Source organism: Stylophora pistillata, chromosome 12 (genome assembly GCF_964205215.1).
Source record: "Stylophora pistillata chromosome 12, jaStyPist1.2, whole genome shotgun sequence".
NCBI classification, from domain to species: Eukaryota; Metazoa; Cnidaria; class Anthozoa; order Scleractinia; family Pocilloporidae; genus Stylophora; species Stylophora pistillata.
In genome coordinates, this window is record NC_142530.1 from 14,442,501 (window position 1) to 14,470,321 (window position 27,821).

The 27,821-nt window shown below is 40.2% G+C and overlaps 4 protein-coding genes across 4 annotated transcripts in view; 2 read left to right on the forward strand and 2 right to left on the reverse strand.

The window, feature by feature from the left end:
* Positions 1-1,076, forward strand: part of LOC111330834 (protein canopy 4) — a 9,326-nt gene extending 8,250 nt beyond the window's left edge. The window contains exon 6 of the mRNA XM_022935793.2: positions 796-1,076. Coding sequence (XP_022791528.2) covers positions 796-905 — 110 coding nt within the window. The 3' untranslated portion in view covers positions 906-1,076. The remainder of the gene's footprint in view (positions 1-795) is intronic.
* Positions 930-26,992, reverse strand: LOC111330832 (ATP-dependent translocase ABCB1). The gene is made up of 27 exons (XM_022935792.2): positions 26,517-26,992; positions 23,972-25,311; positions 23,578-23,776; positions 21,883-22,007; positions 20,955-21,071; positions 20,305-20,359; positions 19,879-19,989; positions 19,492-19,599; positions 19,012-19,137; positions 18,078-18,281; positions 17,480-17,650; positions 16,860-17,021; positions 16,429-16,474; positions 10,146-10,282; positions 8,874-9,014; positions 8,540-8,638; positions 8,082-8,159; positions 6,639-7,982; positions 6,296-6,373; positions 5,674-5,859; positions 5,384-5,484; positions 4,844-4,984; positions 4,613-4,757; positions 4,122-4,319; positions 3,433-3,639; positions 2,894-3,025; positions 930-1,271 (listed from the first exon to the last, which is right to left on the reverse strand). The coding sequence occupies exons 1-27, from the start codon at positions 26,547-26,549 to the stop codon at positions 1,068-1,070; spliced, it is 5,988 nt and encodes a 1,995-aa protein (XP_022791527.2). The 5' UTR covers positions 26,550-26,992; the 3' UTR covers positions 930-1,067.
* On the forward strand, positions 10,335-12,418 carry LOC148718915 (uncharacterized). The gene is made up of 3 exons (XM_088740993.1): positions 10,335-10,832; positions 10,904-11,131; positions 11,825-12,418. Exons 1-3 carry the CDS (start codon positions 10,567-10,569, stop codon positions 11,994-11,996), a joined length of 666 nt encoding a protein of 221 aa, XP_088597119.1. The 5' UTR covers positions 10,335-10,566; the 3' UTR covers positions 11,997-12,418.
* Positions 12,140-16,336, reverse strand: LOC111318942 (uncharacterized). The gene is made up of 8 exons (XM_088740992.1): positions 15,803-16,336; positions 15,334-15,720; positions 14,836-15,074; positions 14,057-14,594; positions 13,446-13,881; positions 13,099-13,247; positions 12,682-12,870; positions 12,140-12,353 (listed from the first exon to the last, which is right to left on the reverse strand). Exons 1-6 carry the CDS (start codon positions 16,196-16,198, stop codon positions 13,168-13,170), a joined length of 2,076 nt encoding a protein of 691 aa, XP_088597118.1. The 5' UTR covers positions 16,199-16,336; the 3' UTR covers positions 12,140-12,353; positions 12,682-12,870; positions 13,099-13,167.
* Positions 26,993-27,821: the final 829 nt, after the last annotated feature.

Below are 27,821 nucleotides of genomic sequence, written 5' to 3' on the forward strand. Positions count from 1 at the left end.
ATAGCGAAAATCAGACCTGAAAAAAATCAGGCCTGTACGGGACTCGAATTTCGCAGTTCAAAATATGTGAACTTCATATATTCATTCTATCTCATTTATTACTTTCACGGGTTTATTACGAATCAACTTAACGGCCTGCTCCCAGTTGGCTTGTTAGCTCAATTGGTAGAGCGCTGCACTAGTATCGCAGAGGTCAGTGGTTCGAGTCCCGTACAGGCCTGATTTTTTTCAGGTCTGATTTTCGCTATTGCATAAATAGCGCTATCTACTGCGAGGATCGTGCATCATACGTATCTAATACCGCAGTTCAAAATATATGAACTTCATATATTCATTCTATCTCATTTATCACTTTCACGGGTTTATTACGAATCAACTTAACGGCCTGCTCCCAGTTGGCTTGTTAGCTCAATTGGTAGAGCGCTGCACTAGTATCGCAGAGGTCAGTGGTTCGAGTCCCGTACAGGTCTGATTTTTTTCAGGTCTGATTTTCGCTACTGCATAAATAGCGCTATCTACTGCGAGGATCGCGCATCATACGTCTCCATTGAATTTACTTATCCATCCAAATTCTGACAAAATGTTTGTGTTTTATGTCCGCTATATGAGACATTTTAGTAACTTTAATAATGATTCAATGTCATTGTTCTCGTGCCATTACCTTCCATTGGGAGCTATAGCCTATTGAGAAAAGAATTTCACGCAGAAAATATTTCTGAAAAACTTCAAGGCCAGTAGCATGCAGTTAACATCTCAATCACAGTCCTGATAAATGCCTCATATTCTCTTTCAAAGAATGCCTCCAAGTTGAGATGCCCAGGAGAAACCAAGTTGCAGCGTTGAGACAGAAGAAAGTAAAGATCGTAGAAAATAATACGACGAGTGCTGCGCACGAAGAACTTTGATAAATGATAACATTATTATGAACATAGCCTAACATTTCATTTAATTTTAAGATTATTTTAATTAGAAATCAAATGTTGTTAAGCGCATTTATAAAGATAAAAAAGTTAGAAAATTTTTGAAGGTGTTCTGTTCAAACATCTTCATAAAACATTAAAAGCAACCTAAAACTCGTCAGCGTCTGCTAAATTTGTTAATAAATAAAACAAGCGTCTCTGCGCCAAAAGTTCATTCAAGCTTCCTTGTTCAAGTATGCGCCCGTGGTACATAAGGATGATGTGGTCCGCAGTTTCAATTGTTTGTCTTTGTCTTGTGAGTATGAGACAGGTTCTATTCCGGAAAAGAATATCAGTGGCATCGGTCACAGCCTATGAACCAAAACAGGTCAATTAATCCCGTATATTAATTCTAGGGAAAAAATGAACCCTATCGGAAAACATCTTGAGATTGGGATGTAAAAATGACTGATTGACTGAGTTACTTCATTCTGATTGACCGACCGATCAACCGACCGTTTGACTGACTTACTGCCTGGCTCAAAAACCGACTGACTGACAGTCTGACTGACTGGCTGGCTGACCAAGTGTGGACAAACGCCGCACAAACGAACTGACCGACTGGCTGTAGGACTAACTGACTAGCTTGCGGGCTGAGTATGGACAAACGAACTGACCGACTGGCTGTAGGACTAACTGACTAGCTTGCGGGCTGAGTATGGACAAACGAACTGACCGGCTGGCTGTAGGACTAACTGACTAGCTTGCGGGCTGAGTATGGACAAACGAACTGACCGGCTGGCTGTAGGACTAACTGACTAGCTTGCGGGCTGAGTGTGGACAAACGAACTGACCGGCTGGCTGTAGGACTAACTGACTAGCTTGCGGTCTGAGTATGGACAAACGAACTGACCGACTGGCTGTAGGACTGACTGACTAGCTTGCTGGCTGAGTGTGGACAAACGAACTGACCGGCTGGCTGTAGGACTCACTGACTAGCTTGCGGGCTGAGTATGGACAAACGAACTGACCGGCTGGCTGTAGGACTAACTGACTAGCTTGCGGGCTGAGTATGGACAAACGAACTGACCGGCTGGCTGTAGGACTGACTGACTAGCTTGCTGGCTGAGTGTGGACAAACGAACTGACCGGCTGGCTGTAGGACTAACTGACTAGCTTGCGGGCTGAGTGTGGACAAACGAACTGACCGACTGGCTGTAGGACTAACTGACTAGCTTGCGGGCCGAGTGTGGACAAACGAACTGACCGGCTGGCTGTAGGACTAACTGACTAGCTTGCTGGCCGAGTATGGACAAACGAACTGACCGACTGGCTGTAGGACTAACTGACTAGCTTGCGGGCTGAGTATGGACAAACGCCAGAGAAACGAACTGACCGGCTGGCTGTAGGACTGACTGACTAGCTTGCGGGCTGAGTGTGGACAAACGAACTGACCGGCTGGCTGTAGGACTAACTGACTAGCTTGCTGGCCGAGTGTGGACAAACGAACTGACCGACTGGCTGTAGGACTAACTGACTAGCTTGCGGGCTGGGTGTGGACAAACGAACTGACCGGCTGGCTGTAGGACTGACTGACTAGCTTGCTGGCCGAGTGTGGACAAACGAACTGACCGACTGGCTGTAGGACTGACTGACTAGCTTGCGGGCTGAGTATGGACAAACGAACTGACCGACTGGCTGTAGGACTAACCGACTAGCTTGCGGGCTGAGTATGGACAAACGAACTGACCGACTGGCTGTAGGACTAACTGACTAGCTTGCTGGCTGAGTGTGGACAAACGCCAGAGAAACGAACTGACTGGCTGGCTGTGGGAATGACTAGCTAACTGACCAATTGACTGACTGTCTAAATGAAACACATGAGTGAATGACTGAATTAAAGAATGAATGAAAAAAATGTGAACGAACAGATGAAAGTATAAACTAACAGTCATTAGTTGTAATCCTTATGTATCCTTAGATATAATCAATACCTGATCTTCTTCTTCCAGCTGATCTAGAATGATAAGTGGCGATCCCCGGATAATTGCCCGTGCTATAACTATCCTTAATTTCTGACTATCGCTCAATTTGATTTGATCTTCATCAGGAATCGTTTCATAACTCTAAAACAGAAACAGAAAAGGAACCCATTGAAACAGCTAAATAAATGAGTAACACATCTCCAAATGGAGCTTTTTAAATTCTTACTAGCATGATTTACAATCAGTGAATCGGGTAAGTAATAACTCCTCATCATCGATACTGAGAAAGGCAGAAGCTGTTAAATGTATTAAAGTTTGACAGATATTAAAAGAATGTAGTTCTACCAAACGAAGTTTCTCTAGAGAACCGATGTTTCACAATGCTTATAAAGAAAGGGAAACTCTCCTTAGGCTCTGCTATATTATTTCAGCTTTAATTTCACTAGCGTTTGCTCAAGAGCGAATGATCGTTCAGTTTTTAAGATCGACTTTATGTAATGTTACTAAAACTGCAGCAATGTGCACAATGCAGTTTACCAGTTCTTTACCTTTGGTAAATCCCCGATAAATTCGTGTGCATACGCCGAATAGGCAGCGTCCTCAATTTCCGTTTGTGTCACGCGTCTCCTGTTGTCGCCATAAGCAATGTTGTCGGCAATACTGTAATGTGACAGGAAACATCGATGGGATACTACTGCATGATGGGATCGTAACCAAGAAAGGTCCAGATTGCGAATATCTGCTCCATCTAAAAGCTAAATAAATGCAGAGTTTAAAAGATCTACGAAGCTGCAAGCAAAGAGAGATGTGGTATACCACAGTAATTAAAAAACAACCTCAGTTAATTGAGGGACGTATTCAGTGAAAATCGAGGGGTCCATTCTATGAAGACAAGGAAGGACATACGAGTATTTTTTCAGTCGAGATTTAAGACCACGTCCATTGAATGAAGGCAGCTTATCCCTTTCAATTGTTTGTTTGCCTGGCGCGTGGAGGAAATTTATGTCGATCATGCGTTCACGGAAGCAATGATTTTGCATTTTGTAGAAAGAAGAACACCGAGTGGAATTTTCTGATACAGCACGAAAACAATAGATCAGGAAGAAAACTCCATCTCGCTAACAACTCCATACGAAAATAATTCAGTGCCCTTAATTTGAGCTTGGCCCATGAGGCGAAATTATATCTTTTAGAGTAGTGTTTACTGTAAACTGTAACACGAAGTAATGATATTTACCAAGGTTCCCGCGACAGGATCAAAGAAACGCTCCAATAAAAGTTCAAAGGGATTCACTTTCTCGTTGTCCAGTTGAACAATAGCCAGTTTTTGTCCTTTCCTGACCTTCACGTTCATCTGGCTCAGCAGCGGAGTGCCGTTATGGAGTGGGTCTGGAAGTTCAACGTGTTTGAACTCCAAGTTGCCTTCAACCTCGTCCTGCGGGAAATTACTTCAGTTGAACAACTTTGAGATTCTTCTTATGTAAATAACCAAACTTTTGAATGCCGTTTGTCCCTTATTCTTACAAACTGATTCCTTACAACATAGTTTTTTCTGTAGAACATATACATCTTTTTCCTTTTAATCGAGTATCTCCTAACTCTCACATGTGATACCTCAGTTGGAAACTTTTTTGTTTACTTGCAAATCCAAGAAACGAGGCGGAGATAAATAAAACTTCACGAACTAATGGCAAACTAACAAATAAAGCAATATCTATAAAAGCTCACCAACTTGTCACCAATGTGATCCTGCACGTTAGGTTTCTCGTCGTCAAATAGTCTGTTCACTGAATCCTCGTTCTCTTCATGCGCGTGAGACGGCGCACGCGTGCTCGATGTGGCGTAAGAACCAAACAGCACCGTCATTAATACTCTAAAACAAAAGGAAAAACATATATAACGACAACTATTACTTGACAATACGTATGTTAGAGTAAAGAGAACAAAATGGCAAATTACCCCAAAACTTCAATGGCAGCCATATCCCCAATGCTGATTAGGTAACAGCCAAATCTAAGTGCACCTGCGTAAATGAAGAATACCATAGCTTGTCCAAGAGCGAAAGCAAAACCACTGGCTATAATCTTCTTCAACGCCTGTCTGTGACGAAAAGAAAGTCAACGTTTAAGCAATGATAACTGAATATAACCAGAACTGCAGACCCAGTGAAGATGATGAGCAGTAATAGTATCCTCAGATTGAAGGAATAACGAGATTGAGGTGTAAAATAGAGTAACTAAAAGTTACGTTCTGCTAACTTGTTTTACGAAAGAGAAAGGAGAGAGAGAGAGAGAGAGAGCCTGCAGAGAGATTAGTACAAAAAACGGGTATGGTCTAGTGGGTATCTTCTCTCAGAAAATGTCTTCAGCACCACTTCTTTCAGAAAATTTCTTTAGCCACCGCACAGCAGAAACTGTAAGCGGCAAAAAAACTTCAATTAATCATTTCATTACTTTAGAAAAGAAGGTAAATATAAGAGACACGATTATTATTTATTACTTATATTTTTCGAAGATTGCATCCTTGTATTTCTTTGCAAATTTATTTTCCATTCCGAGAGCGGAAATTGTTTCCATTTTCTTGAAGCTTGTTTTCATGAGCTACAATTTAAGAGAGAAAAATGGAAGGATGAGCGAAAGGTTTTTTTTTTTTTCAACATCAATTCAGATATATTCGAGAACTCATTTTGTCTGAGTCAATTAAAATGACTCGGGAGCGGAGTGCCGTTATGGAGTAAGTCTGGAGAGAGGAGAGAGGATCTTCATCAACGAGCTTGTTGGTACACTTACTGCTTCAACCCCCTCCGGTTCCACTGTGACAGCTTCATTCTGTTGAATCCGATTGGCCAGCCCAATTATTGGTAGTCCAGCAAGCACCACCAAGGTCATCTTCCATCCGTTGTAAAGAGCCATGCCGAGCGTTGATATGGACGAAATGGTCTCTTGTACTTTGGGGCCAAGGTATTTCCCGATAGACTGATAGAACAAAAACATCATTGTACCTCATGGTTCCCATTCTGCGCATCAATAAGGCTGCGCTACATGCAGCCGTCCGTTTCAATATACAATCTTCAAAACTAAGCAAAAAATCTAAAACTAAGCAAAATGCTGTCCTTCAATTTGTCCTCTCAGTCCATCTTTAATCACAACTTCTCTTTACCGAGATGAGAAACAGATTAGTTCTGTGGCTTAAGAGATTTTAACATGAAAACTTATTGATGTATAAGAGTCATTATACTTTTTTGTATTGGCTCTTACACACTTCTGCTACAGTACCTTAACAAAATCAAACCTACAGTAACAACGACGATCAATGATCTCAACCTTTATTCTATAAAATATTTTAAACAAGGTTGACTGAGAAATACGTAAGATTAAGAAATGTCAACCTCAGCTTTTATAATAGACGCACATTTTGTAAAGCTGCCTCTACATCCTTTTCAACTTGGCTCATGAGTCGGTCCGCTTGCTGCTGTGGATCTGGTAATACCTGAAGGGAAACAGGAATATAAGATTGCTCTTACTTTCAAGTTTCCTTATCTTTCGAGTGCTTACCCTAGTCCTACATATTCTGCAATTGAACAAAAAGTAAAATTGAACACAAAGCACATGTGTTTTCAAAGCCATTCAGTCGTGTTGAACGTGCCTGAATTAGGAAGAAAAGAATTCTTATTTTGTAAATGAAAAATAAAGGTTGGCTGAGATTAAAACCGGAGTGTCATCACACAAAATCAATCTTGCGGGTTACCACTCACCAATAGATCTGGTCGTGGGTTTGGCATGTTTGGGGGAAGACCCATTCCCCCAAACTCTTGAATTCCTCGTTGATCGGTGTATGAAGGCACGTTTTTGGCATTGTAATGCGTTGTAGTTGGCATAACACCACGTATAGAAGGTATACCTCCTTGATGTACCTCACCAGAATTCAACTGCGAGCCAAGTGCTAATGCATTATAACCATTTGTGGGTGTACCGGGTAAAGGTACCATTCCTCTGGCTGACACCATATCTTTTGGAATCCCTGTTAACGGTAATGAGCATGGTATTGAACCACCAACTGGCAACTGATCATTATCTAATCCAAGTTCTGTTACTCCTGTTCGACTAAGTTCTGTCAAATTCCCTGGAAGTCTTTGATCAAGTCTCAACCCTTGTGGATTTACTCCTGACAGAATGTTATCTTGTGTTAGTGGAAGAGAAATCCCCGCCGTACCTGGACTACGGTCTGAATCTTGGGGCAAGCCAAGGGACGAAAGATTCTTTGTGGGTGAAATGTTTTGGGCAACAAGGCCTGGTGATCCTGGCGCAAAATAACTTCCTTCAAGAATAGCTAAATGCTCTGTGGGCACACCCTGAAGGGAAGGTAGATTTAGCCCCATTGGCTGAGGTGTGTATGGTAACTGTCCAACAACTCCAGGAAGTAGAGATGATGTGTCACTCGTTTGTGGAGTCTGGCCAGAAGGTTGTGCTTTCATACCTGATGACAACACTTCGGAAGGAATTGCTCCAAAGGATTGCAATTGTTCAAAAGGTGCACCAGGGGCGGAGGTTAAACTCAGCCTACCAGCTCTAGGAAGAGTAGCTGATACATCACCCATTCCTGGAATTTGTTCAGACAGTCGTTCTAGCAATCCTGAAGAAAATGATTCGGAGGAAATCCCTCCAGAAAATGGCAACTGCTCTGAGGGTATACCAGGAAGAGTGGGTAAGCTCGTTGGTGTTGTTTCCTGTACACCTGGAAAATGTCCTATTGATCCAGAAAATATAGTTGATGTACCATCAGGCATCCCCGAAATTTTACCAGACGTGAGAGCTTCTATACTGGAAGGTAGTGATTGAGGGAATCCTACTGGCTGCGTGCCAACACCTGGAACTGTTGAGATGGGATTTCCCGCAGACTGAGCAAATCCTCCTTCAAATCCAGCGGTGAGACGAGGGCCATCACCCATCCTTCCTGTTGGTAATGCTTGACAAGGAATTCTAACTTGCTGTGTGGGAACACCAGGAACGAATGGGAGGCCAAAAGCTGTAGACTGGGGAACCTGCCCATCACCACCGGGAAATACATCACCTATCCCTGAATTTTGAGGCACTGAGTTCTAATTTGAAGAGATCTCACTCATTAGCTCCCTTCTGTTTTCAATTAGTTTAGACATAATGAGATTTTTCTTATAGAAATGAGAAGAATAAACCCTTACTTTGTTTATCGCTGTATCAAAGGCCAGTTTTTGGAGTCGTGTCTTCAACTTCTCGGTAGCAAAGGTGAGCATAAATTTCTGAAATTTACAAAATCATAGAGAAATATATAGCAACATAATATATAAATGTGAATAATGTCTAGCTTATTTAGTGTTGTAAAATAACTTGAGATGAACTCAATGTATTTAGAGAAAAAAAACAATAGTGTGCCTTATCTATAGCATGCTAACTCCGAGTCTTAGAGCCAGAATGCGATTCCAAACAAAATGGATCGAAATTCTTGAGTACTGAAATTCAGAGCTTGACATTTTGAGCGCTTAGAAACGTTGCATCAGTTTCAGAGTGTTCTGCGTCTTGATTGACGGTAGCGTTCATGTTTCGCATGCTATTAAAAAGCGCGTTGAACTAATGTTTTCTTATGTACTAACTGCTGCGAAGCAAAAGATATTCGGTTTACCTCGATCGTGCCACCAAATCCTACTACTGCTCCAAGTAAAACAAACATGCCCGCCCAAAAGGGTCCTTCACGAGCGACTCTTAAAGGATCATTCATGAACTACGAAGAAAAAAATAAATGTGCCATTAAAACCAGTCCAAAATAACGAGTCTAAGGAAAAAACAATTTAAAGATATAATTTTAGGCATAGCAGTTTAGAATATCAATAGTGATAGTGTCATGATTTGGTATCATAGTTTTGTAACGAATTATTAGTATCTTAATATACACAGCTTTCCCCGGAGAAAGCCAGAACGAAAAAGCTTAGTTCATGTTCTTCTGTGTATACAGTTACCTTTTGTATCTCTCCAAATAGAAATGAGAGGCCCGGGGCGACCATTCCTGTGATGGCTGCTCCAAGAACCCCCGATAACAACAGTGGCAGGTCTTGAAGTTGCATTCTTATCATTTTGTACGCAGCCTCTCCTTCGTTTAACTGAAATGTTATGCTTAAATATGAGTCAATAATTTTAAAAACATTACTATTCTTTATACTTCGTTGCAAAGTAAACTAACAGAGGAAATGAAGAGTAAAAAAAATGGTATTGATATTGCGTATAGAACGGATCTTTAGTCGTGGTACCTTACCAGGTGGCTTTTAGCATTTTTCAGGGAAAATCGGATCACAGAAGGTCAGTTTTTTCAGATGCAGGAAAACCGGAAAACCGGAAAACCCAAAGTAAAAAGTCCCAAGGAAATAACTAGAACTAATCACAAAACTCAATCCACATGTGACACGATATGCAAGAATCGTACCCAAGCTACGGCGGAGGACGAGAGCACTTCGCACTGCACCATCCCTGCTCTCAAAAATTTTTGATCTAAAGTAGGAATACTTTCCTTTCGATTCATTCTCATGCGTCAGGCAATCAAAAAGAAGGAAGCGACAGAGAATATTATAGGCAGGTTAGTAGCAAGGCAGTTACTTAATTAAATGGCCAGATTACTAGTGAGCAGAAAGATTAACGAACAGAGAGCTGGGTAGGTAGGTACCTGTAGCGGGGTGGCTGGTTAGGTAGCTATGCGGGGCAGGGGAAGGGGAGGCGAGAGAGGGATCGAGGAAAGGAGCGAGTGGGGGAGTGAGGGAGGGAAGGAGGGAGGGAGGGAGGCAGGGAGGGAAGGAGGGAGGGAGGGAAGGAGGGAGGGAAGGAGGGAGGGAGGGAGGGAGGCAGGGAGGGAAGGAGGGAGGGAGGGAAGGAGGGAGGGAAGGAGGGAGGGAGGGAGGGAGGCAGGGAGGGAAGGAGGGAGGGAGGGAAGGAGGGAGGGAAGGAGGGAGGGAGGGAGGCAGGGAGGGAAGGAGGGAGGGAGGGAAGGAGGGAGGGAAGGAGGGAGGGAGGGAGGGAGGCAGGGAGGGAAGGAGGGAGGGAGGGAAGGAGGGAGGGAAGGAGGGAGGGAGGGAGGGAGGCAGGGAGGGAGGAAGAGTGAATAGTCCGGTGAGAAGTAAGCCGTTAGCTCGCCCGACTACAGGACGCTCAAAGCTTCACTTTTACAACACCATGTCCTTTTTCTCACCAAAAAAAAACGGCATTTATTTGTTTTAAAAGAATCAGCAACATATCTGGGTCACCTTTTCTTGGACCATGTGTCGAATCTTTGATAAGAAGCCGTTCACTTGCTCTTTAGTCTGTTCTTGTGTCGCCATCAAATCAGATTCCAGCCCTTCGATGTCCTTTTTGAGCACAGGCATTTCCGATGCAACTGGAGCTGAAAATCGTTTTGAACAAGAATAGCTCAGCTCAGATCTTTAATTCTTAAAGTGCATATGACAAGTTTTTTTTTTCGATGAATTTTCTTAGTTTATAGTCTTTGGTTCACGCCTGAAATATTTAGATTTGTTCTGTAAAGAAATTTAATATACTTTTTTCCCTTCAAAACTGCGCTAGTCTCGGCCATTATCTTACCGGAGCCTGGTAATGAATATTTGTAAGTTAATTTATGCGTGATGTCATATGGTGTACCTTTCCTAAGAATACTAAAACGAATCGAACATGTCCAGAGAAAACCTCCAGAGTTTTAGTGATTCAGACGAATCCTGTAATGAATCCGACCACTCAGAATCTTCAAGCTCATCATCTCGTGCAGAATTAGGCAATTCCGAAGAAGAAAATATGGTAGAGGAGCCATATCAAGACGAACCGCTAGCCAGCGATAGCGATCAAGATCCAGAAGACGGAGACGAAGAAACAGACGTCGATGGCCTTCGACCATCTACTTTAGAGGCTCGATTTGAAGGCCAGATTAACGTTAACGAATGGTAAGAACCTTATTTCATAGTTTTTATGGAGTATATTACAATGATCTCTAAGCGATTCTCGATGTTTATAGGTGCAAATGTCAACACTGTCATGGCGAAGCTTTGGAGGACGCAATGGAGTTTCGTTGCTGTCATGAAGTAATAAATGCCATCGGTAAATTAGTGTTTGATGGTTCTATAGAGAATATAAAGTGTATAACACAACACGAAGATTTCTCAGCCTTGATCAACCCGACAGTACTGATGCAAGTGGGGCCATTATTACGCTATCGCCGACAAACCGGTTCTACGCAAAACGAGTGAGTACAGTAAATTACGTATGCTCCAAATCTATCGCATATATCACAGGATAATAATCTTAAAACGTGTTATTAAAACAAAAGTTGCTTTCTTAATCAGTTCAGCAGAAAATATAGTTGAATGATAATAGCCCTTGACAGTTTTAGAACCCATCTTGACGGGTAGGCAAAGCCGTCAGAAATTACAGGTTTTGTATGGGAATCCCATGGCAAATAACTTTTCCCAGAATCAAATTTTACGCAATTCATGAATCGCAACGTTAAAACACCGAGTAGAAGATTTTATTCACCAAGTTTGAAGATTGTAGGTTTGATACAAGACGCTCAGTTAATTTTTCTAATTTCCACACATTTGTCTGCAAATCTTTTGCGCGCCGCCCTTTCTACCCTGCGAAAAGTTACAGACAAATGTATGGAAAATTAGCTGAGAATCTTGTATCCAACCTGCATTCTTCAAACTAGGTGAATACAATCTTCTACTCAGTACTTTAACGTTGCGATTCATAAATTGCGTAAAATTTGATTTTGTAAAAAGTTTTTTGCCATGGGATTCCCATACAAACACTGTAATTTCTGACCGCTTTGCCTACCCGTCAAGATGGCTTCAAAAACCGTCTCAAGGTCTATTTCAATTTGTTGTGACTCTTTTGTTTCTCAGAAAATTAATAGTTTCATTTTCTTCTCTCTGTGTAGATTTCTTAGATCAGTTGCGTATCGATGGTTGATTAGATGGCTTTGTGGCTTCATGGGTTGGGATAACCGAAGACCATTATGTGCCTGCGTATATAGTGCTGTTAGGAACAAGTATCCTTCAAGCCACAAAAGAGGTTACAAGCCTGTTGAAGATGAACAACCAGGACACTAAAGTGAAATTTTATCTAATCCTCTATCCTTAAATTATTTTATGTAATAATGTCTCCTTTGTTCCAATGCTACAGACAAATATACTTCCTCCATATTAAGTACATCTTCCCTCTGAAACATGCGAATTATCCAATTACTACAAACTAAACAAAAATGAACCTTTATTCCATTATTATTTATCTAATTTGATGCACATCAAAGAAGACCTTTCTATACCTTTGACATTGTATATAAAGATATTTATAAAATTTCAAGATTTCATTTTGTTGTTTCTTATTTATCTTCACTTTATTGCCTCCTTTTGAAGTCTTCTTTTTCTTTTCTTGCTCAGCCTTTTGCATTTCAAGTTGTTTGGTTTCTAAATAGTAAACAATAAAGTAAGTTTATGCCCAAGAGTTGATATTAAATTATACTTTTACATGACATAGTTTATATATATGTGTGTGTGTGAATAGCATATTCCAAGAACTGTTCTATAGTTGGCCTAAATTTAGTTTAGTAATTATCTAACTGTTAGTTAGCCAACTATTTAACAGTTTTCTTGAAATGACTCTAACAAACATTTCCAGATCATCAGAATTAGTGTTCCTCGAGTGCATTACTTCTCTTGTTAGATAGATGTCTCGTTTGTTTGCTGTACTTATTCATAGTTCTGTGTGCCCATGCTATTTCTCCTATATAATTACCTGAAGGGTAAAGAGTGTTTGGTTTCTGCATTCTATTCTCTTTTTCTCTGACTGCTTCAGATTTGCTTTTTCTTGTGGTGAACTGTTCAGTTAGGGATCCTGGTGCTATGGCCTGGTACTTTTTAAAAATAGCAGACCTTTTTTGTTTTGAAAGATTTTGAGCCACCTTTAGAATCTCAGAAACATAACCTGTAGAGAAGTCATATGTACAATTCATCAGCATTTTTAGATAAAGTCGCATCTTTTGTCTGAACCATATGCATCTGTCTGTATGCTGTAGCCCAACTTCCATATATGGACGTACCAATACAGGGCAATTATGTTCTTACAGGTGAGAACCATGAAAAAGACCTTGCAGAGATAAATATTACTGCCAGTTAGAATCACTAACATATTTTTAAAAGGTTTCACAATTACCATAGGTGGGGGCAACCTTGACATCTCTTACAACTTCATCGCCAACTTTGTTTTTGGGAAAGCACACTTTTACATATTTTTCACCACTTTTGGATAGTTGAGGTTCTCGTTGGAGGTTTTCGTTGAAATGAAGTACTGCCAGGGCATGTCTGCCAAAAAAAGAAAATTCTCTTATTTTTGTTTTGTATCACAGCATGTAGAACTGACATGTATAAGTGCTTTATAAGCTTTAGATATTATATCAATAGAAATATTCTCTATATTGGGACCATTCTTATCAATACTTTTTCTGTTTTAGTACAGTGTGTACTAGGAATCTACAAATCACTGAAGTACTTTATAGTTACCTATCTTGATCCACTTTCTGGGTTTTAGTTTACCATGGCTGCAGTTCTTGAAAAGGGCATCTGGGTGTGCTTTATGCCTATTAGCAACATGACGTAGGAATGATGTCCATTTGGCTACAATCATAGAGCCAAACCCTGTTCTTGTTGAGGTTGCACACCAATATAGATGTCTTCTTATTCCTTTTACCCATGAATTGATTATGTCACAGCCTTTTTCCTTTCCAACTTTGAGCAACTTTTTTGAGACTGATCGAGCAACATGCCAGATGTCATAAAAATGAGCTGTACCTGAACAAGAGGTGCGGATCCACTTTGCAATCCCTCTGTGGCGGTCAGAAATAAATACTGGTACTTTCAAGCCAATCTTTTTGAGGAACCCAAAGCTTCTCTTGCACCCCTCTAACTCAGTTTGCTGACTTCCCCCAGTTTCATTTGCCTGAAAAATGTAGAATGGACAGAAATCACATATATGCCATGCAAACATGATACAAGTATAGTAATAGCATTTGATTATGACCTCTAATATTCCATGCTGGTCAAACTGCATTTCAAGCCATAAATCTAATTGTGCACAAATTTCTTTATTGCAGCTAAACAGATAAATAAAATACCTGTACAATTTCAAAGTGAACAATTTTCATTATTGTAGTACACATCATGGTGTAGGCACCGTATTTGGCTGAATGGCCCATCGAATCGAATCTGCCATCTCCCGACCATGTTGTATTTTTCATCTTCTTTAGTTGCTCTACTAGTTTGCACCTGTAGTCTTCCCAGTGGCAAAGGACTGCTGGGAACAGGTAATCCCTTTGATGCCTAAAAAAGGCCCTTGCTGAGTGGACACACAAACCCAGATGCTTGAATATAAGCAGGGTTTTGTTTATTGAAGCTCCTGCCATTAAAATGCTAAAGCTCAATAGTATGTTTCCAAATGGAATCCCATTGAGCAGAGGTTGAGATCTCCATTCAAATGCATTAATGCATTTCGTACATTCTTGGGTTACGGTGACCATAGTTCCATACTTCTTAGCTTTAACAGATGGCTTAGTCTCTTTGCAGTTAAAGCAAAACATGGTGAAGAGACTAACAAGCTTCCAATAAAAAACAATAAATTTGGGTTGTAGTTCCTTTGGTTGGTCTGGATCTACTCTGCAGGAAAACAAAACAAAAATTGAATATATAGTAATATTGTAGGAGAGCCTGACTATATGTTAAAAGGTCAAAGAGCAATTAGACATCAGTATAAGAATGAATGCATCATGAGGCTCATTCACAGGCTTCCCGGATAGTGGTATTCATTTGCTATATCTGCAAGTGAAAAACAATTGGTACATTTTTGTTCTGCACCATGCTTACTGTATGGGGCAGATAGTAGCATTATTTTAATTACCTGATTTCATTGCCATTCAATTGATCCTCTTCATCCTCTTTACCCTCGTCCTCTGTGCTTTCCTCCACTGAAGCATTTGCCCAATCCTTATCTTTCTCATCCTCATCATCATTGTAGCTTTCTGGGTCAGTTGGTTCTTCGTGATAGTGCAGGGTTTCTTCAGAGTACGGTTTCTGTGGTTCTGTTTCTACAGATGATTCTTCTTCAGTTTCTACTTCAGTTTTGGTCTCAAGAGCTCTCTTGAAATACAAAACGATAACCACGATTAATATACAAATACTTTAATAAATATCCTTTCTGCATGTGTGGACTAATTAGAAACTGAGTGCACTAATAGTTTGAGCTACAATCGTGAGTGTTCATTCCAAGGGAAAAAGAAATAGCTTTCAGATCAATATGTCACATAAAGTTATTAAACGAATCACACCAGCCAAACACAGTAGAATCAAGGCATTGTATAAATCTCTGTAGGGTCCACTTTTGGGCGTCACTACTTACGCTTTTTAGTTCTTTGGTCAAATGCCTTAGTTCTGCAACTTTTCGTTTCAACTTTATATTGGCTTTTCTGAGATTTCTACAATTTTGCGACCTTCTCAGGCATTCTTTACACGATCTAGGTGTGCTTGTTGTTGATGTACTTGTTGCTGGTGTACTTGTTGTTGGCATACTTGGAGAAATAACAAGGCTGTTTCTTGGTGTTTCTGGCGGGTGTGGCATCACTGTTGTTACGGTGGAGCTTGTAGGCGATGTAGCCATATCAACTGATATTTGATTTCCTTCCACACTCTCTGTCGTTTCTTCTGAGTATATTTCTTCCTCCACAACTTTTCTCCGTTTATTGACGGGATCATAAACGTCAAGACTTTTCAGTACATCTCGTTTTATCTAAAAAAAAAAAAACAATACACACTAGAATAAGCTTTTGACCACACGTCGGAGTACCTCCTTATGTGCAAAACTATCTTACCTGTCTTTTCTCCCTTTGAGTTAAAATCGGAGTCGTTGGAGCTTTTGTCGTATCTCTCGTTGGCACTGAACCCTTCATTAACACTCGGCGCAAGTTTTGTTCGCTCATGCTTTCAACGATTGTAAGATCTCGGGTAAAACATGAATCTTCGAAGTGTGCAGAGCACAAGCAAGCATGTTTATTCACGGGTTCCTTGAAGTCTTCTGGTCTATGTACTTGGACAAATTTCACCCATTTCGATCTTATTTCTGGATTAGAAGGGAACTGATGCATCGTTATACCAGGTGTGTATGAATTATTGCTACAACTCGTCTTATTTGGTGCTCCAGCGACACATCTTTTCCCTCCTTTACGCTTTCGACTGGAGTCCGCCATTGCTGTAGTGTTACACACCATGTGACGTCACGAGGTTAGTTATTTGGTGGTCTGGCCGAGCGAAGTGGCGGTAAAAAAAATTCAAGCGGTGACAGCGATTCAAATGAAAAAATTCAGTACTTATATTTACCGGATTGCTCCCAAATTCCTCAAGTATATTAAAGACGATATAAGCAACTAGAATCTGTCGAAAAAAAAAACTTGTCATATGCACTTTAAACTGCACAATACAATAGAAATGTTTGTCTTACCAGTCTTCGATAACTTCTCTTGGTGTAGCGTCTGAGATTCAAAATACTGAAAAAAAGAACAATTCAATGTCTTTAGGTTATTTAGTCGCACGAGAAATTATTCATTACTTTAGCTTATCTTCATTTTCCTTTGTCTTGAAAAGTACCTATTTTATTCTAGCGGCAAGGGACCTTTGAGACGATCAAACCAGTCTCCTTTGTACTGAGTCGTTTTTTGAAGTGTCACGCAAGGGACCGGTGCGGGACATCCCAAAGTAAGAAGCTAATCTGACCTACATCTTCGCCGTTATTTTGTTTTTATCTGACCGTAGTACAAATTTCTGGTTATCGACATTGACAGAGAGAAAGGGGGGAAAATGTTTCAGATCCTCTACGAATATGCAACCCTAGGTAAGGAAAGCTGAGAGAAAAACAAACTTACGAAAACTGACCTGTAAAGTAGCTAGATATCTGAATGCCCCTCCTGACAACATCAGTTCCTCAGGACTCCCCTGTTCGATTATCTCACCATTATGAAGGACAACAATAATGTCCGCGATACGCGCTACAGACACGTGACTTGTTGAAATTACCGTGGTACGGCCACGCCTTGCCTGAAACATTCCACAATTCAAATAACCAGTTGATGATGAGTTTTGATTGACTTTCCATTATGTTTATTCGTGTGGAATTTATAATTCTCCATAAGGTAGACATCTGAATCAGCTCGGGATCTCCGCTTTTTATAGATGTACGCTTTGTGAAGGAAAAATCTAAACTAACGCGCTAGGGTTGAAAAGGGATATCTATTGACGCTCTGTTTTCTTAGATCTGATTTTTCATACCTCTATACTTTCCTTGTCAATTAGGCAATACAGTTTGGTTAATATCGAGGAAACTCATCTTTTGATACGTTATCTGAACAGGTCTCTATTGGATAACTATTTAATATTGTAAAGAAACGTTACAAGTTATTATCTTATGGGAATGGAAGAGTAAATTTTTAGTTTTGATCGGTAAAACTGGGATGTTTTCATCAGAGGGAAAACTCATTTGATGTTAACGTACGTACTTCGTTCAAGTAGTTTGTCAAAGCATCAAGGGCAGAGTTGTCCATGATTGACAGGTCCTCCTCCCAAAGTAATATCCGGGGATTTCTGATCAATGCCCGTGCCAATGCTACCAAATGTTTCTGATAAGAAGTCAGCGGAGATCCATCATCACATAGCACAGTGGCATATCCCTGGATTGCAAGAAAAATAATTTTCCTCCACAATTGAATGGAATTATTGCTCAGTTTAGAGAAAACAGAATAAGGAAGGTGATAAAATGTCGGCGTGGTCGTCCAATAAATAAAGATCTGAATCGTTTTTCGTGAGCGTAGGACATTTACTATCTTTTATGTTTGATTCACAACTTTGACGCTTTCCTCTTTGCTGGTCATAGCTGTACATAGAAAGCTTGTTACTTATGAACGTTGAAATGCCCTGGTTCACCATCGATTTCCCTTGCTCACTGATGAAACATCACAGTGCGAAATCCAAAGACCTAGGGCTCATTTCTTTGTGCGGAACACGGATTTCTTTATCCCATGCCCCCTCAAAAGATAATTGAAATTTTCTATCAATCATGGAAATTTTTGAAGAATAGCTAAGCTTTGTATCACTTACGTCTGGTAAAGTTATGATGAATTCATGTGCCCCAGCCGCCTTTGCAGCACGCACTATTTCTTTTAAAGTGGCTTCACCTTTTCCGTTAGCAATATTATCTGCTATTGACGTGTTGAAAAGCTCAGGTCTTTTGTGGACGATACCAATTTGTCGACGAAACCAGCGTCGGTCAAGAAAACGAACATCCTGCCTGTCGAGTCGCACCTTGCAATATAAAAATGAGGTACAAAATCCATCAGTTTAATGTTTAAGAAAGGTTCGATTTTGTCGTCCTACCTCTGAAAATTATCAATAGCAGTTGTTATGCGTAAAGGTAATATATATTTATCGACCGAGTGGGAAGCCCGGACGGGAAAATATTTGGCTCGAGGTCACGATGTATGGACCAAGCGCTGCAAGGTCCGTTCTTCATGACCGAGAGCCAAATATTCTCCTATTCAACTCGACCTTACTCAGTCAATAAGCATTTTATTACAAGTTCGTCCTTCTTTCTTTTTCTCTTTCTTTCTCCTGTCAGGTCGCATATACAGAGGCCGCACGGGTTTCTGCGGCCCTGTTCGCGTCGTCGCGGACAGCCCTCACAAAGGAATTTTTTTCTAAAGTCTTCCAAAGGGCTGAACAAGTCATATCATTATTTATAAACCTGAAAGGCCAAGGATACAACTAACGCAAAGAAAGGTGGGACGTATCCGCGAACCCTTAAATCTGGAGTGCCACCCACCCTAAAACATTATAAGTCCAAGCGCACTGCGTCTCTGGTATACTTAAGACAGATTTATTAAGCCAGGAGCAAGAAGTTCAGGATCTGAAGTCAAATTAATGTTTAGAATTTAAGTTCAAGAAATTTCTTGCGGGAAAATTACAAACAGACACTAAAAAAATAAAAAAAAGGATCTTTGAGACGAGGAATTACGGGCGATCTTTTGGGACCTACTTTTCCAGTCTGTGGATCATGAATTCGCTGGAGCAATTTTATGAGCGCGCTCTTTCCACTGCCCTTGTCTCCCAAAAGAGCAACTGTCTGACTCTCTTCCACTGTCAAATTGATGGATTTAAGAACCTGTTTAATAAGTAAGAAAATTATCATGTTTACTTCAGTTATATCGACTCTTTCAAGATAGAAATGATATATAGATTTTTATATATAACACTTAAAGTATATATTATATATTTTAAGTATAAATTTTAAAATATATAATATATATTTAATTATTATATTTATTTTATTATATATAGCTGATGAATTGTCCGTGGATAAATAAAGATTATCTATCTATCTAGAAATGCTGTTTAAGAAAACTTCATTTAGCTGAATTGAAATGTTACGCAAGAAGTTGACAACCAATTCTTTTCTCTTTTTTTTTGGCAATTAACACAAGAACTTCGGACGAAATGCATGTGTAGCTTTACATACCTGATATTCGGGCCGAGATGGATAGTGGAAGTACACGTTAAACACATCTAGTTTACCAAGAACTGTGTCAAGCTGACTAGTGGCCTTGTCAAAGGGGTCTTCATCGGTCTATAAAGGAAAGTTAAATCTCTTCATTGGCTTACTCCAATGATTGGTGTCAGCGATGTAAAGGAAAGCTGCGTGACGTTTTCGTGACACTTCAAGTAGGAACTTTTCTTCATCTTCTCCAGTTTGTGTATCCCGCGTGTAGGCTCTCTTTGCTCCGAAAAACGCGCGTTTCAAGCTTGCAGACGATGTAAGGGCGCGAGAGGTCCGCGAGGACTCTGAAACGAAAATGTCTTTACGATATCTCAAGTATAATATCAATGTAAGAGCCTGACACATTACCTCTGAGATTCCAAGCAATGATAATAACGCTGTCCTGGCGTCACCAATATCCTCCACCTGCTCTCCAGTACCTGCCATTTGCATCACGCCAGAGATGATGGCCATAAATATCTACAGCGATAAAATGAAGAATTAGATCTTCATTAATCATAGATTCTCGACGTGCAAATTAATCCAGCCACAAGCCCGAAAACATTGTAATCGTTGCAGGAATGAAATAAATAACGTTATTTTACTATTTTATTTCTCTGTTTTTGTATATATACTAAAACGACTATTCACCTCAGTGTCGGTAGCTCGCAGTGAATATCTACCTCGCCGTTTCGCGGCACTAGCCACTAGTGCGTGCGTAGTTGCTAAATAAAGATGGCGACATTTGAACGGATGGTCAGTAACTGAAAGCACCAAAGTTAAAACATGACTAACCGTCATCACAGCTCCTGGAGTGATACTCCCACCCGGTAGTAAAGTAGAGCTGTACCTGAATAGGGTTCCAAAAATTAAAAAAAAAGACACTTTCAGGTCATTCCGTGTCTAATAACTGAATTGCAGTACATTGCGAGAGTCCATGGCATAACGTTGGTATTTAAAACCTGGGAATGATTGTTCAGCATCGATTGTGCTGCACTTTTTTACGAACCACGCTATATAGTGAGACTCAGCACAATGCCTAACCTACAGCACTAACTATTTTCAACAAGTGGCTCAGGAAAGCTGGTTTACTCATTTTGATTAGACTCCCCACAACAAGTGTCTAACTACTACCAGCAAACGAACCGAACGACCTGACTTTGCCGACGGATCGAAACTGACTTGTCACGACCGACTTACGCCACTTGAGTCTTACAGCCAGTAACATTGCAGCTAGACAGACCTATTAAGGACAAACCGGACCTAGCATATTCGATTGATACCAATTATTCACATGACTCTGATGACGACTTTCGCTCAGGTTTTTGGGATGAAACGTCGGGCACTACTATCGACAATAGTCCCTCTCGATCTCGGGACCAAACTCACCCGAATGATCAGACAACACGAAAATTTTGTCTTAACTGTAAGCTACGTTAACTTACCAAAAGCCCAAACCGAGAAAACCAAAGGCTAGTAGAGTGGTGAGTCCCTTTTGCACACCAAGAATAAGACTTTTTAGTTTATTGAGATTGTTTGCAGCTTCTACTTTGCCAGAATATCTGTTTGATCAACAAGGATGGATAGACGATTTATTGTCAGGAATTAGGATACAATGCGATTGGCAAAAATCAGAGAGACGGAAATAACATTATCAGTCATCAATTTGATTGACTAATCGAATCTGACTGACCTACTGATTGACTGACAGATTGACTGAGTGTATGGCTTACTGACTGACGGACTGACTAATTGTTTGACCGATTGACTGACTGAACAACTGACGAATATTGACTGTTGGACTGACTAACTGACCGACTGTATCACTGACGATTGACTGACGGACTAACTGACTGACCGACTGTATCACTGATGATTGACTGTTGGACTGACTGGCTGACCGACTGTACCACTGACGATTGACTGAAGGATTGACTGACTGACCGACTGTATCACTGACGATTGACTGTTGGACTGACTGACTGACCGACTGTATCACTGACGATTGACTGATGGACTGATTGACTGACCGACTGTATCACTGACGATTGACTGACGGACTGACTGACTGGCCGATTGTATCACTGACGATGGACTGACGGACTGACTGACTTAGTGACTGGCTGACTAACTAACGATTAATTGATTTTATGACGATTGACTGACCCTCTGATTTCCTGGGGAGTAGCTGTTTTTTTTTTTCTGATCATTGACAAACTGACTGAACGACCGTTTGACTGACTGACCAACTGAATGATAGCCTGACTGACTGAAAAAGTCAGTGGTTCGATATAAAAAAGTTAGCTGTAGAATTATCTTCTTTGAAAATATCATGGGATCAGTTCATTTAATCATCTACTGTTATTTACTTGCCTAGTTTTTTCTAACTTCTCCCCGGCATATGACGCCACCGTTTTTATCGATCCCATACTCTTCCTGGCTAAGCCACTGGCGCGTTTCATCAACTCTTCCTTCTGCTGCATGACAATGTTTTGAACCTGTTAAAAAGGTGGCGGAGAAATAAAATCAACATCGTAACTGAGAACAGTTAAATAATCATACGCCTACCATAATAAGAAGGTCGTAAAATTGACAAACTTCAACTGCAAAAATTTGTATCTTAACCGTAACGGAAAGTAAATAACTATTAGCCGAAAAAGTCCATCACCCTATTGAGAGGGTCTTAATGGGGTAAAGTAATTAAGCAAGTAAGTAAGTAAGTTTATTTATCCACGTTGAACACAAAAAAGCTTACGACAAAGCTCGTAAGAACTTGCACGGGCTAAATACTAGAAAATATGTTTTAACATATAATAAAAATTATGAAAATCGTAGTATTTTACAATTTATGATTTATGACCCGTCCGTTCCAACCCGAACTGTGCAGTAAGAAATCCCCAACTACTATAACTACTATGATGTATAGTTCATCATTAATTAACCGTCCTTTCTAACCCGATTTATATATGAAATATGTAATACTGAAGAAATCCCCAGCTATACACTATAACTTTTATAATGTTCAATAAAATATCGGTAGCTCTGTTATCAGACATGCCTCTCAAAAAAGCAATTCTAAGTCGAACTTCTTCAAAGCTGTTTTAAAAGCCTTGATGTTTTTACTTTTCCTAACTTCTATAGGTAAAACTCATTCCATAGCTTACTGGCAGTGAAGGAGAAAGATTTGTGCAGCCACTCAGAATTAAAACAAGGTTGAGCCAGATTACTGCCTTAACCCTTGAGATTATAGCCTACATGTCTTGAATTTAAAAAGTCAGTAATATAACTAGGACCAATAGAATGAAGGCATTTATATATCAAGATCCATGTCTGATAATACCTACGCCATCTTAAAGTACTTGACTTAACTAATTCTAAAAGACTTTCATAACTGTTATTTTAACTTTAAATAACGTTCTTAAAATGTAATTTTCTTGGATTCAATTGTTCCACAATGCTTTGTATGTACTTTATGTCAACAGGAGTAAACGCAAAGTCGTCTAGCTGTTCCCTGTTGCGTATCAATAACACACTAGGATGTGCATTAAATTCCAAATCTTGAACATTATGATTGATATATCAGTAAAATAAGAATTAAAACTCTCAGCTATAGTCTTTGAGTCAGTTATAACGTGATCTTTCTCAACTAGAATGATTTTGTCGTGAGCCTTGCTTCTGGTATTTGGCAATAAGGATTCATTCGTTTCCAAAATTCGCCTGTATGTTTCGAGTCATTTGCAGCGTGCTTACAGAAAGAATGCAATGCTTTTCGTTTCATTGATGTCACTTCGATGTGATGGCTTTTACGGCTAACGGTTAATATTTTGGCCAATTTACGGTTAACAGTTAATATCTTTAATATATGTAACTAGAAATTTTTTTATAAGGTTAACTTTTCTTACGATCAACGGTTACAATTTGTCAATTCTGACGCCTAACTGCTGAATATTTTGGCCGTTTTCAGACGGCCAACAGTTAACTCCATTGACACCCTCTGTAGTATCTAGATTAAGTCCACTTGTGAAAAAGAAATACTGTGACACTAGGAAGATTAATGCACCACCTTACCTTATCGGCGATTCCCTGAACTGCTACCAGCACAGGTCCAGCAGCCATCATCACTAACGTGATTTTCCAGTTTTCGATGAAACTGACCAGAAATCCCGACATCATACTCGACAAACTCTGAATCATGTAAGCGATTTCTCCACCTAGGCCTCCGCTTAGCGTGTTCAAGTCGCTTTTACTTATCGCTTCTTGTGGATCTCTGAGGAACAAAAATGACGCAAAATTGTATCAGAGTCTTTCTGACATATTTACTTCTAAACAGGATAACGTAAACCCCAATCCTGAAGCCTAACTTCCGGCTTTGGTTGGTCTCCCTTCACTGTGGAGACCAAAAATTTTCTAATTAATCCCCCCCCCCCCACCTTTCGAGTGTATCCAAATGTCTGGTACTCACGTGAGGCTTTGTAGGTTGACCACGCCTTCGTGTATCTTAGTATCGTAAAATCCAGGGTCTTTGTCCATCACAGAATCTGTTAAATTCTCGCTCAAATTTCTAACCCCTCGCTCAGAAGCTATGTTCCACATCACCATCTGTCCGTATGCAAAAACCAATGTTCCGATGGCAGCGTATACATAGTACAACGCATATTTGCTCATGTTTTCTTCGATTCTTTCCTGAATCAAGCGGCAAGTTCTCGTGATATTTCTCAGCGTGTAGTTTACGTTATTTGTTTCAGGAGGAATTGTGGGTGTGGGAGTCGTAGGTACTTTCTTAATACTCTGAACTTTACCAACACTAATGCCGTCATCGGACGACTTTTCATTGGTTTCACTGTTTGTTGTTCTATTTGACGACTCTACTATCGATTTTTTGTCAGTTGTGTTCCACTTTGTGTTTTCTCTCGTTTTATCAGAGCTCATCTTTTCTTTAGCCTCCCCTTCTTCTGTACGATGTACTTCAACAGAAAGAGGCTTGTGTATTTTCCTTGTTTCCTCATGTTTTCCAACAAAATATTTCTCTAAGCCCAATGTAGAATTAACGGCTGTTGTAGAACTTTTACCGACGATGAAAGCTTTCTTTCCATAAAACACAAGTTCTCGCACAGTTTTCCTTGAATTTCCAAAACCCTCTTTCATTCTATTTGAACTTGTTCCACTTGATTGATTAGTGAATTTGTCAGCTTCGCGTTTGTGATAAAAGAAACTTACGTGCCTTTCAATCCCATCCCTTGTCAAAGGGCTTTTCATTTCATGTTTTCTTTTACTAAAACGTCCAATGATTTCCTCTCCTTTAGCTTTTCCTGTCTCCCCCTCTTCCGTTACGTGGACTTTTTTATAATTTAAAATCGCTTTCTCTTTCAACTTAACCATTTCAACATGTGTTCCCATGACAATAAATCCAATTAACTTCTTTCCGTCCAACGCAGTGCCGTTCAGAACTATTGAAGACGTCGCATTATTTACATCAAAAGCCATTTGGTGTTGCAGTTTTCCATTCAAACCAACGACCGTCACTCTAATTCCAGTCTCGTTTACTATCACTTGAACTGACTTTGTTTTTGTGGCATTTATAGCTATTAACCCGTGGGGCTGAATCATTTCTAAGGTCACCACATTCCTCAGTAGTAAGGTTGTGACACTTTTATTGAGACTACAGTTCCAGTTTTCGCGGATGACAAGCTCGTCGGTAAGTTTTCCATAAATCATGGCTCCCAGAGAGGGAATCAGGCCGTTTGCAACCGCCATGAGGGACCCACATATCATGAGAACTTGAGAGACAAGATCTGAAACAAACTAAAGTTTGCACGGGGCAGTGAATCATACTTAGATCTGTACTGGCTGTCTTTTAAGTACAGTTTCCAATTGAGCGCCAAAAGGAACCGCTACGAATAACGTTAGTTTCGCATTACTACGTTGTATAATTGGTCTATAGAACTTGCGCCATCCTCTCAACTACCCGGACGGAAACTTAAACCAATGGCGACTTGGTCATTCGCATTTCACTGCACATACGGTTATTCACCTGTTTCATCTCTGAGTTCCCACTGGTTGAGCATTTATAACTAAAGCCAAGTGCTCTGCCCCAAATTGTGATAATAACAGATGCTCGCAGTCTGCAACTTTTCAGAGCCTGAATAAGCTGTACTGACCGAGCGCCACTTGCATAGAATTAGTGAGTAAGGGTCACTACAAGGCCTGTGTATCATCGAATTACAGCAGGTACACGGTAAATCAAACAGGTCAACTGAAGAGGCTTTTTGTAATAGGAAACCAAAGTAATTATAACAGCCAACAAGAACAAAGGTAACTTTAAAAAGGGGTAAATTACATCCCATAGAGAGCACACTCAATTGCCCCGTCAAACCATGGAAATCATGAGTGATTGGATTTCGTTTGGTATCTGAAAGGGTTGAGAACGCGGTGTGTTCTTCTTGACCAATCACAACCTGCAAGGTAAAGCAATACCAAAGCAATCCCGACATTCGATTTAAAATCGCTCCAAACTTGCGTTGGTGAGATGGGTTACGCTGTAATAGTTACCTTTACATCAATTGACCAAAGACTTGGCCGATTAAGTCTTGTCTGTCCAGCTATTGTGCCCAGCAGTAATCTGTCATCTTTTTGTTTTAAAAAAACACAGTTCTCACGATAACAAAGGAAAACAATTAACAATTTGGAAATGCAGTTGATAGAACCTACGCCAACAAGATTCGGAACTGACCCGCTTAGCTTCTTTAAAAAGCCAAATTGATCCTGTCGGTAAACTTGAAGTATTGCTTTGTTTGACAGCAGGCAATAATTTGTTGTTTTAATAGCTTAAATTGTATGATCATTTAACCAGAGAACCAAATGCATGGCCTGTCATAAAAAAAAACGCTCTTGAGCGGTTCATTACCCGTACAAACGAGCACTTTTTGGAGAGGTTGCATCTAGGAAGCTTCGAGTTATAGAGAACCCGAACTTTAAACTGGAAAACTGAATAGAAATAAAGATCTTACCTTCCCCGGTTCGTTTTTCTCACCCTCGACCATTGTCGTCTACATCGAATTTTCTTTGAGTCCGCAACGTAACCTCGACATATTTTAATCTTCTTAACCCCGAGTTCAAGGAACCCCCTGCGATCTTCTAAAAGGCCAGCCCTCTTAAATTCTATGACTATTCTGAATCAGCGAATTTCTCAGCAAGATAAGTATTCCTACTAATTGCCCTTCAAATTCTTGACAGGTTTTGACACCTTGAACTGTAACCAAAACATAAGAAGTAAACAAGTGCAAATCTTTTTTTTATCCAGCAGGTTAAAATTCATTGACTGTGCTGGTGTTAAAACCTGAAAATAATAACATATGGACCGAGATTTGTATGTTGACTAATTACCTAGTAATTTGTTGCGGAAGCGTCATTTTACTTACCCGAGCCAACCATTCAATATCTTCGGAAAAGTGCCGTAAATCAGACATGTGATAGAGAATGCACTTTTACGGTTGTACTTCTCAGAAAACCAAACTCAACTTGATTCAGTTTTTAACGTTCTCTAGCAACAAATTGAGTCCTGTGTTAAGCAGCGAATCCGATCCCTTAAGGAAGCTTTGGATTATTCCCTCCTAGCTTATTTCAGGCTCTGAAAAATGCTATATTTGACTCGGTGTTGTTCAGGGGCATTCGATGGACTTGTTTATGCAGATCCCCGCTGTTCGATCGGCGCACTCCCGCCAAGATTTCTCACCCTACCAGTAATCTATGGTGGCGAATGTCATGAAAGTTCTCTGAGATATGAATATCATTTCAGAGGACAACTGAGTATTTAAAAGTCGACCATGACTGCAATTCGCTAAATACACCTCGTAAGCATAAGATATTTCTACCTTTAACACTACTGGCCCCTTGTAAGCAAAGATAAGAGGACATTTCTAAAAACGAGTAAAAAATTGTCAGGCTTTCATCGCAACCTGGCCTGACTTTTAATCTTTTGCTCATCAATTCCGAAACGATTGCCTTATTCCTGACTCAGAGAACACGCTAAAATTAAACATCGCCCATACTCTAGAAGACCTAACTAACTATTTATTGGTACCTAATTGCATTTATTCACGAATTCTAAACAACCTAACTTCCTTTAACCCCCCTGGGGAGAACATTTAGATTCGCAGCGTGACCAATCCGATACCCGCTCTTTGCTCAAAGCGTAGGACGTTGGAATATGACATGACAACTGCCTGATATTAAATGCCCTAGACTCAATCAAAAACAATCTTTCAATAGTACTAAAACAGTGATTAGCGTTGAAGGCACGCTGTGATTGGCTA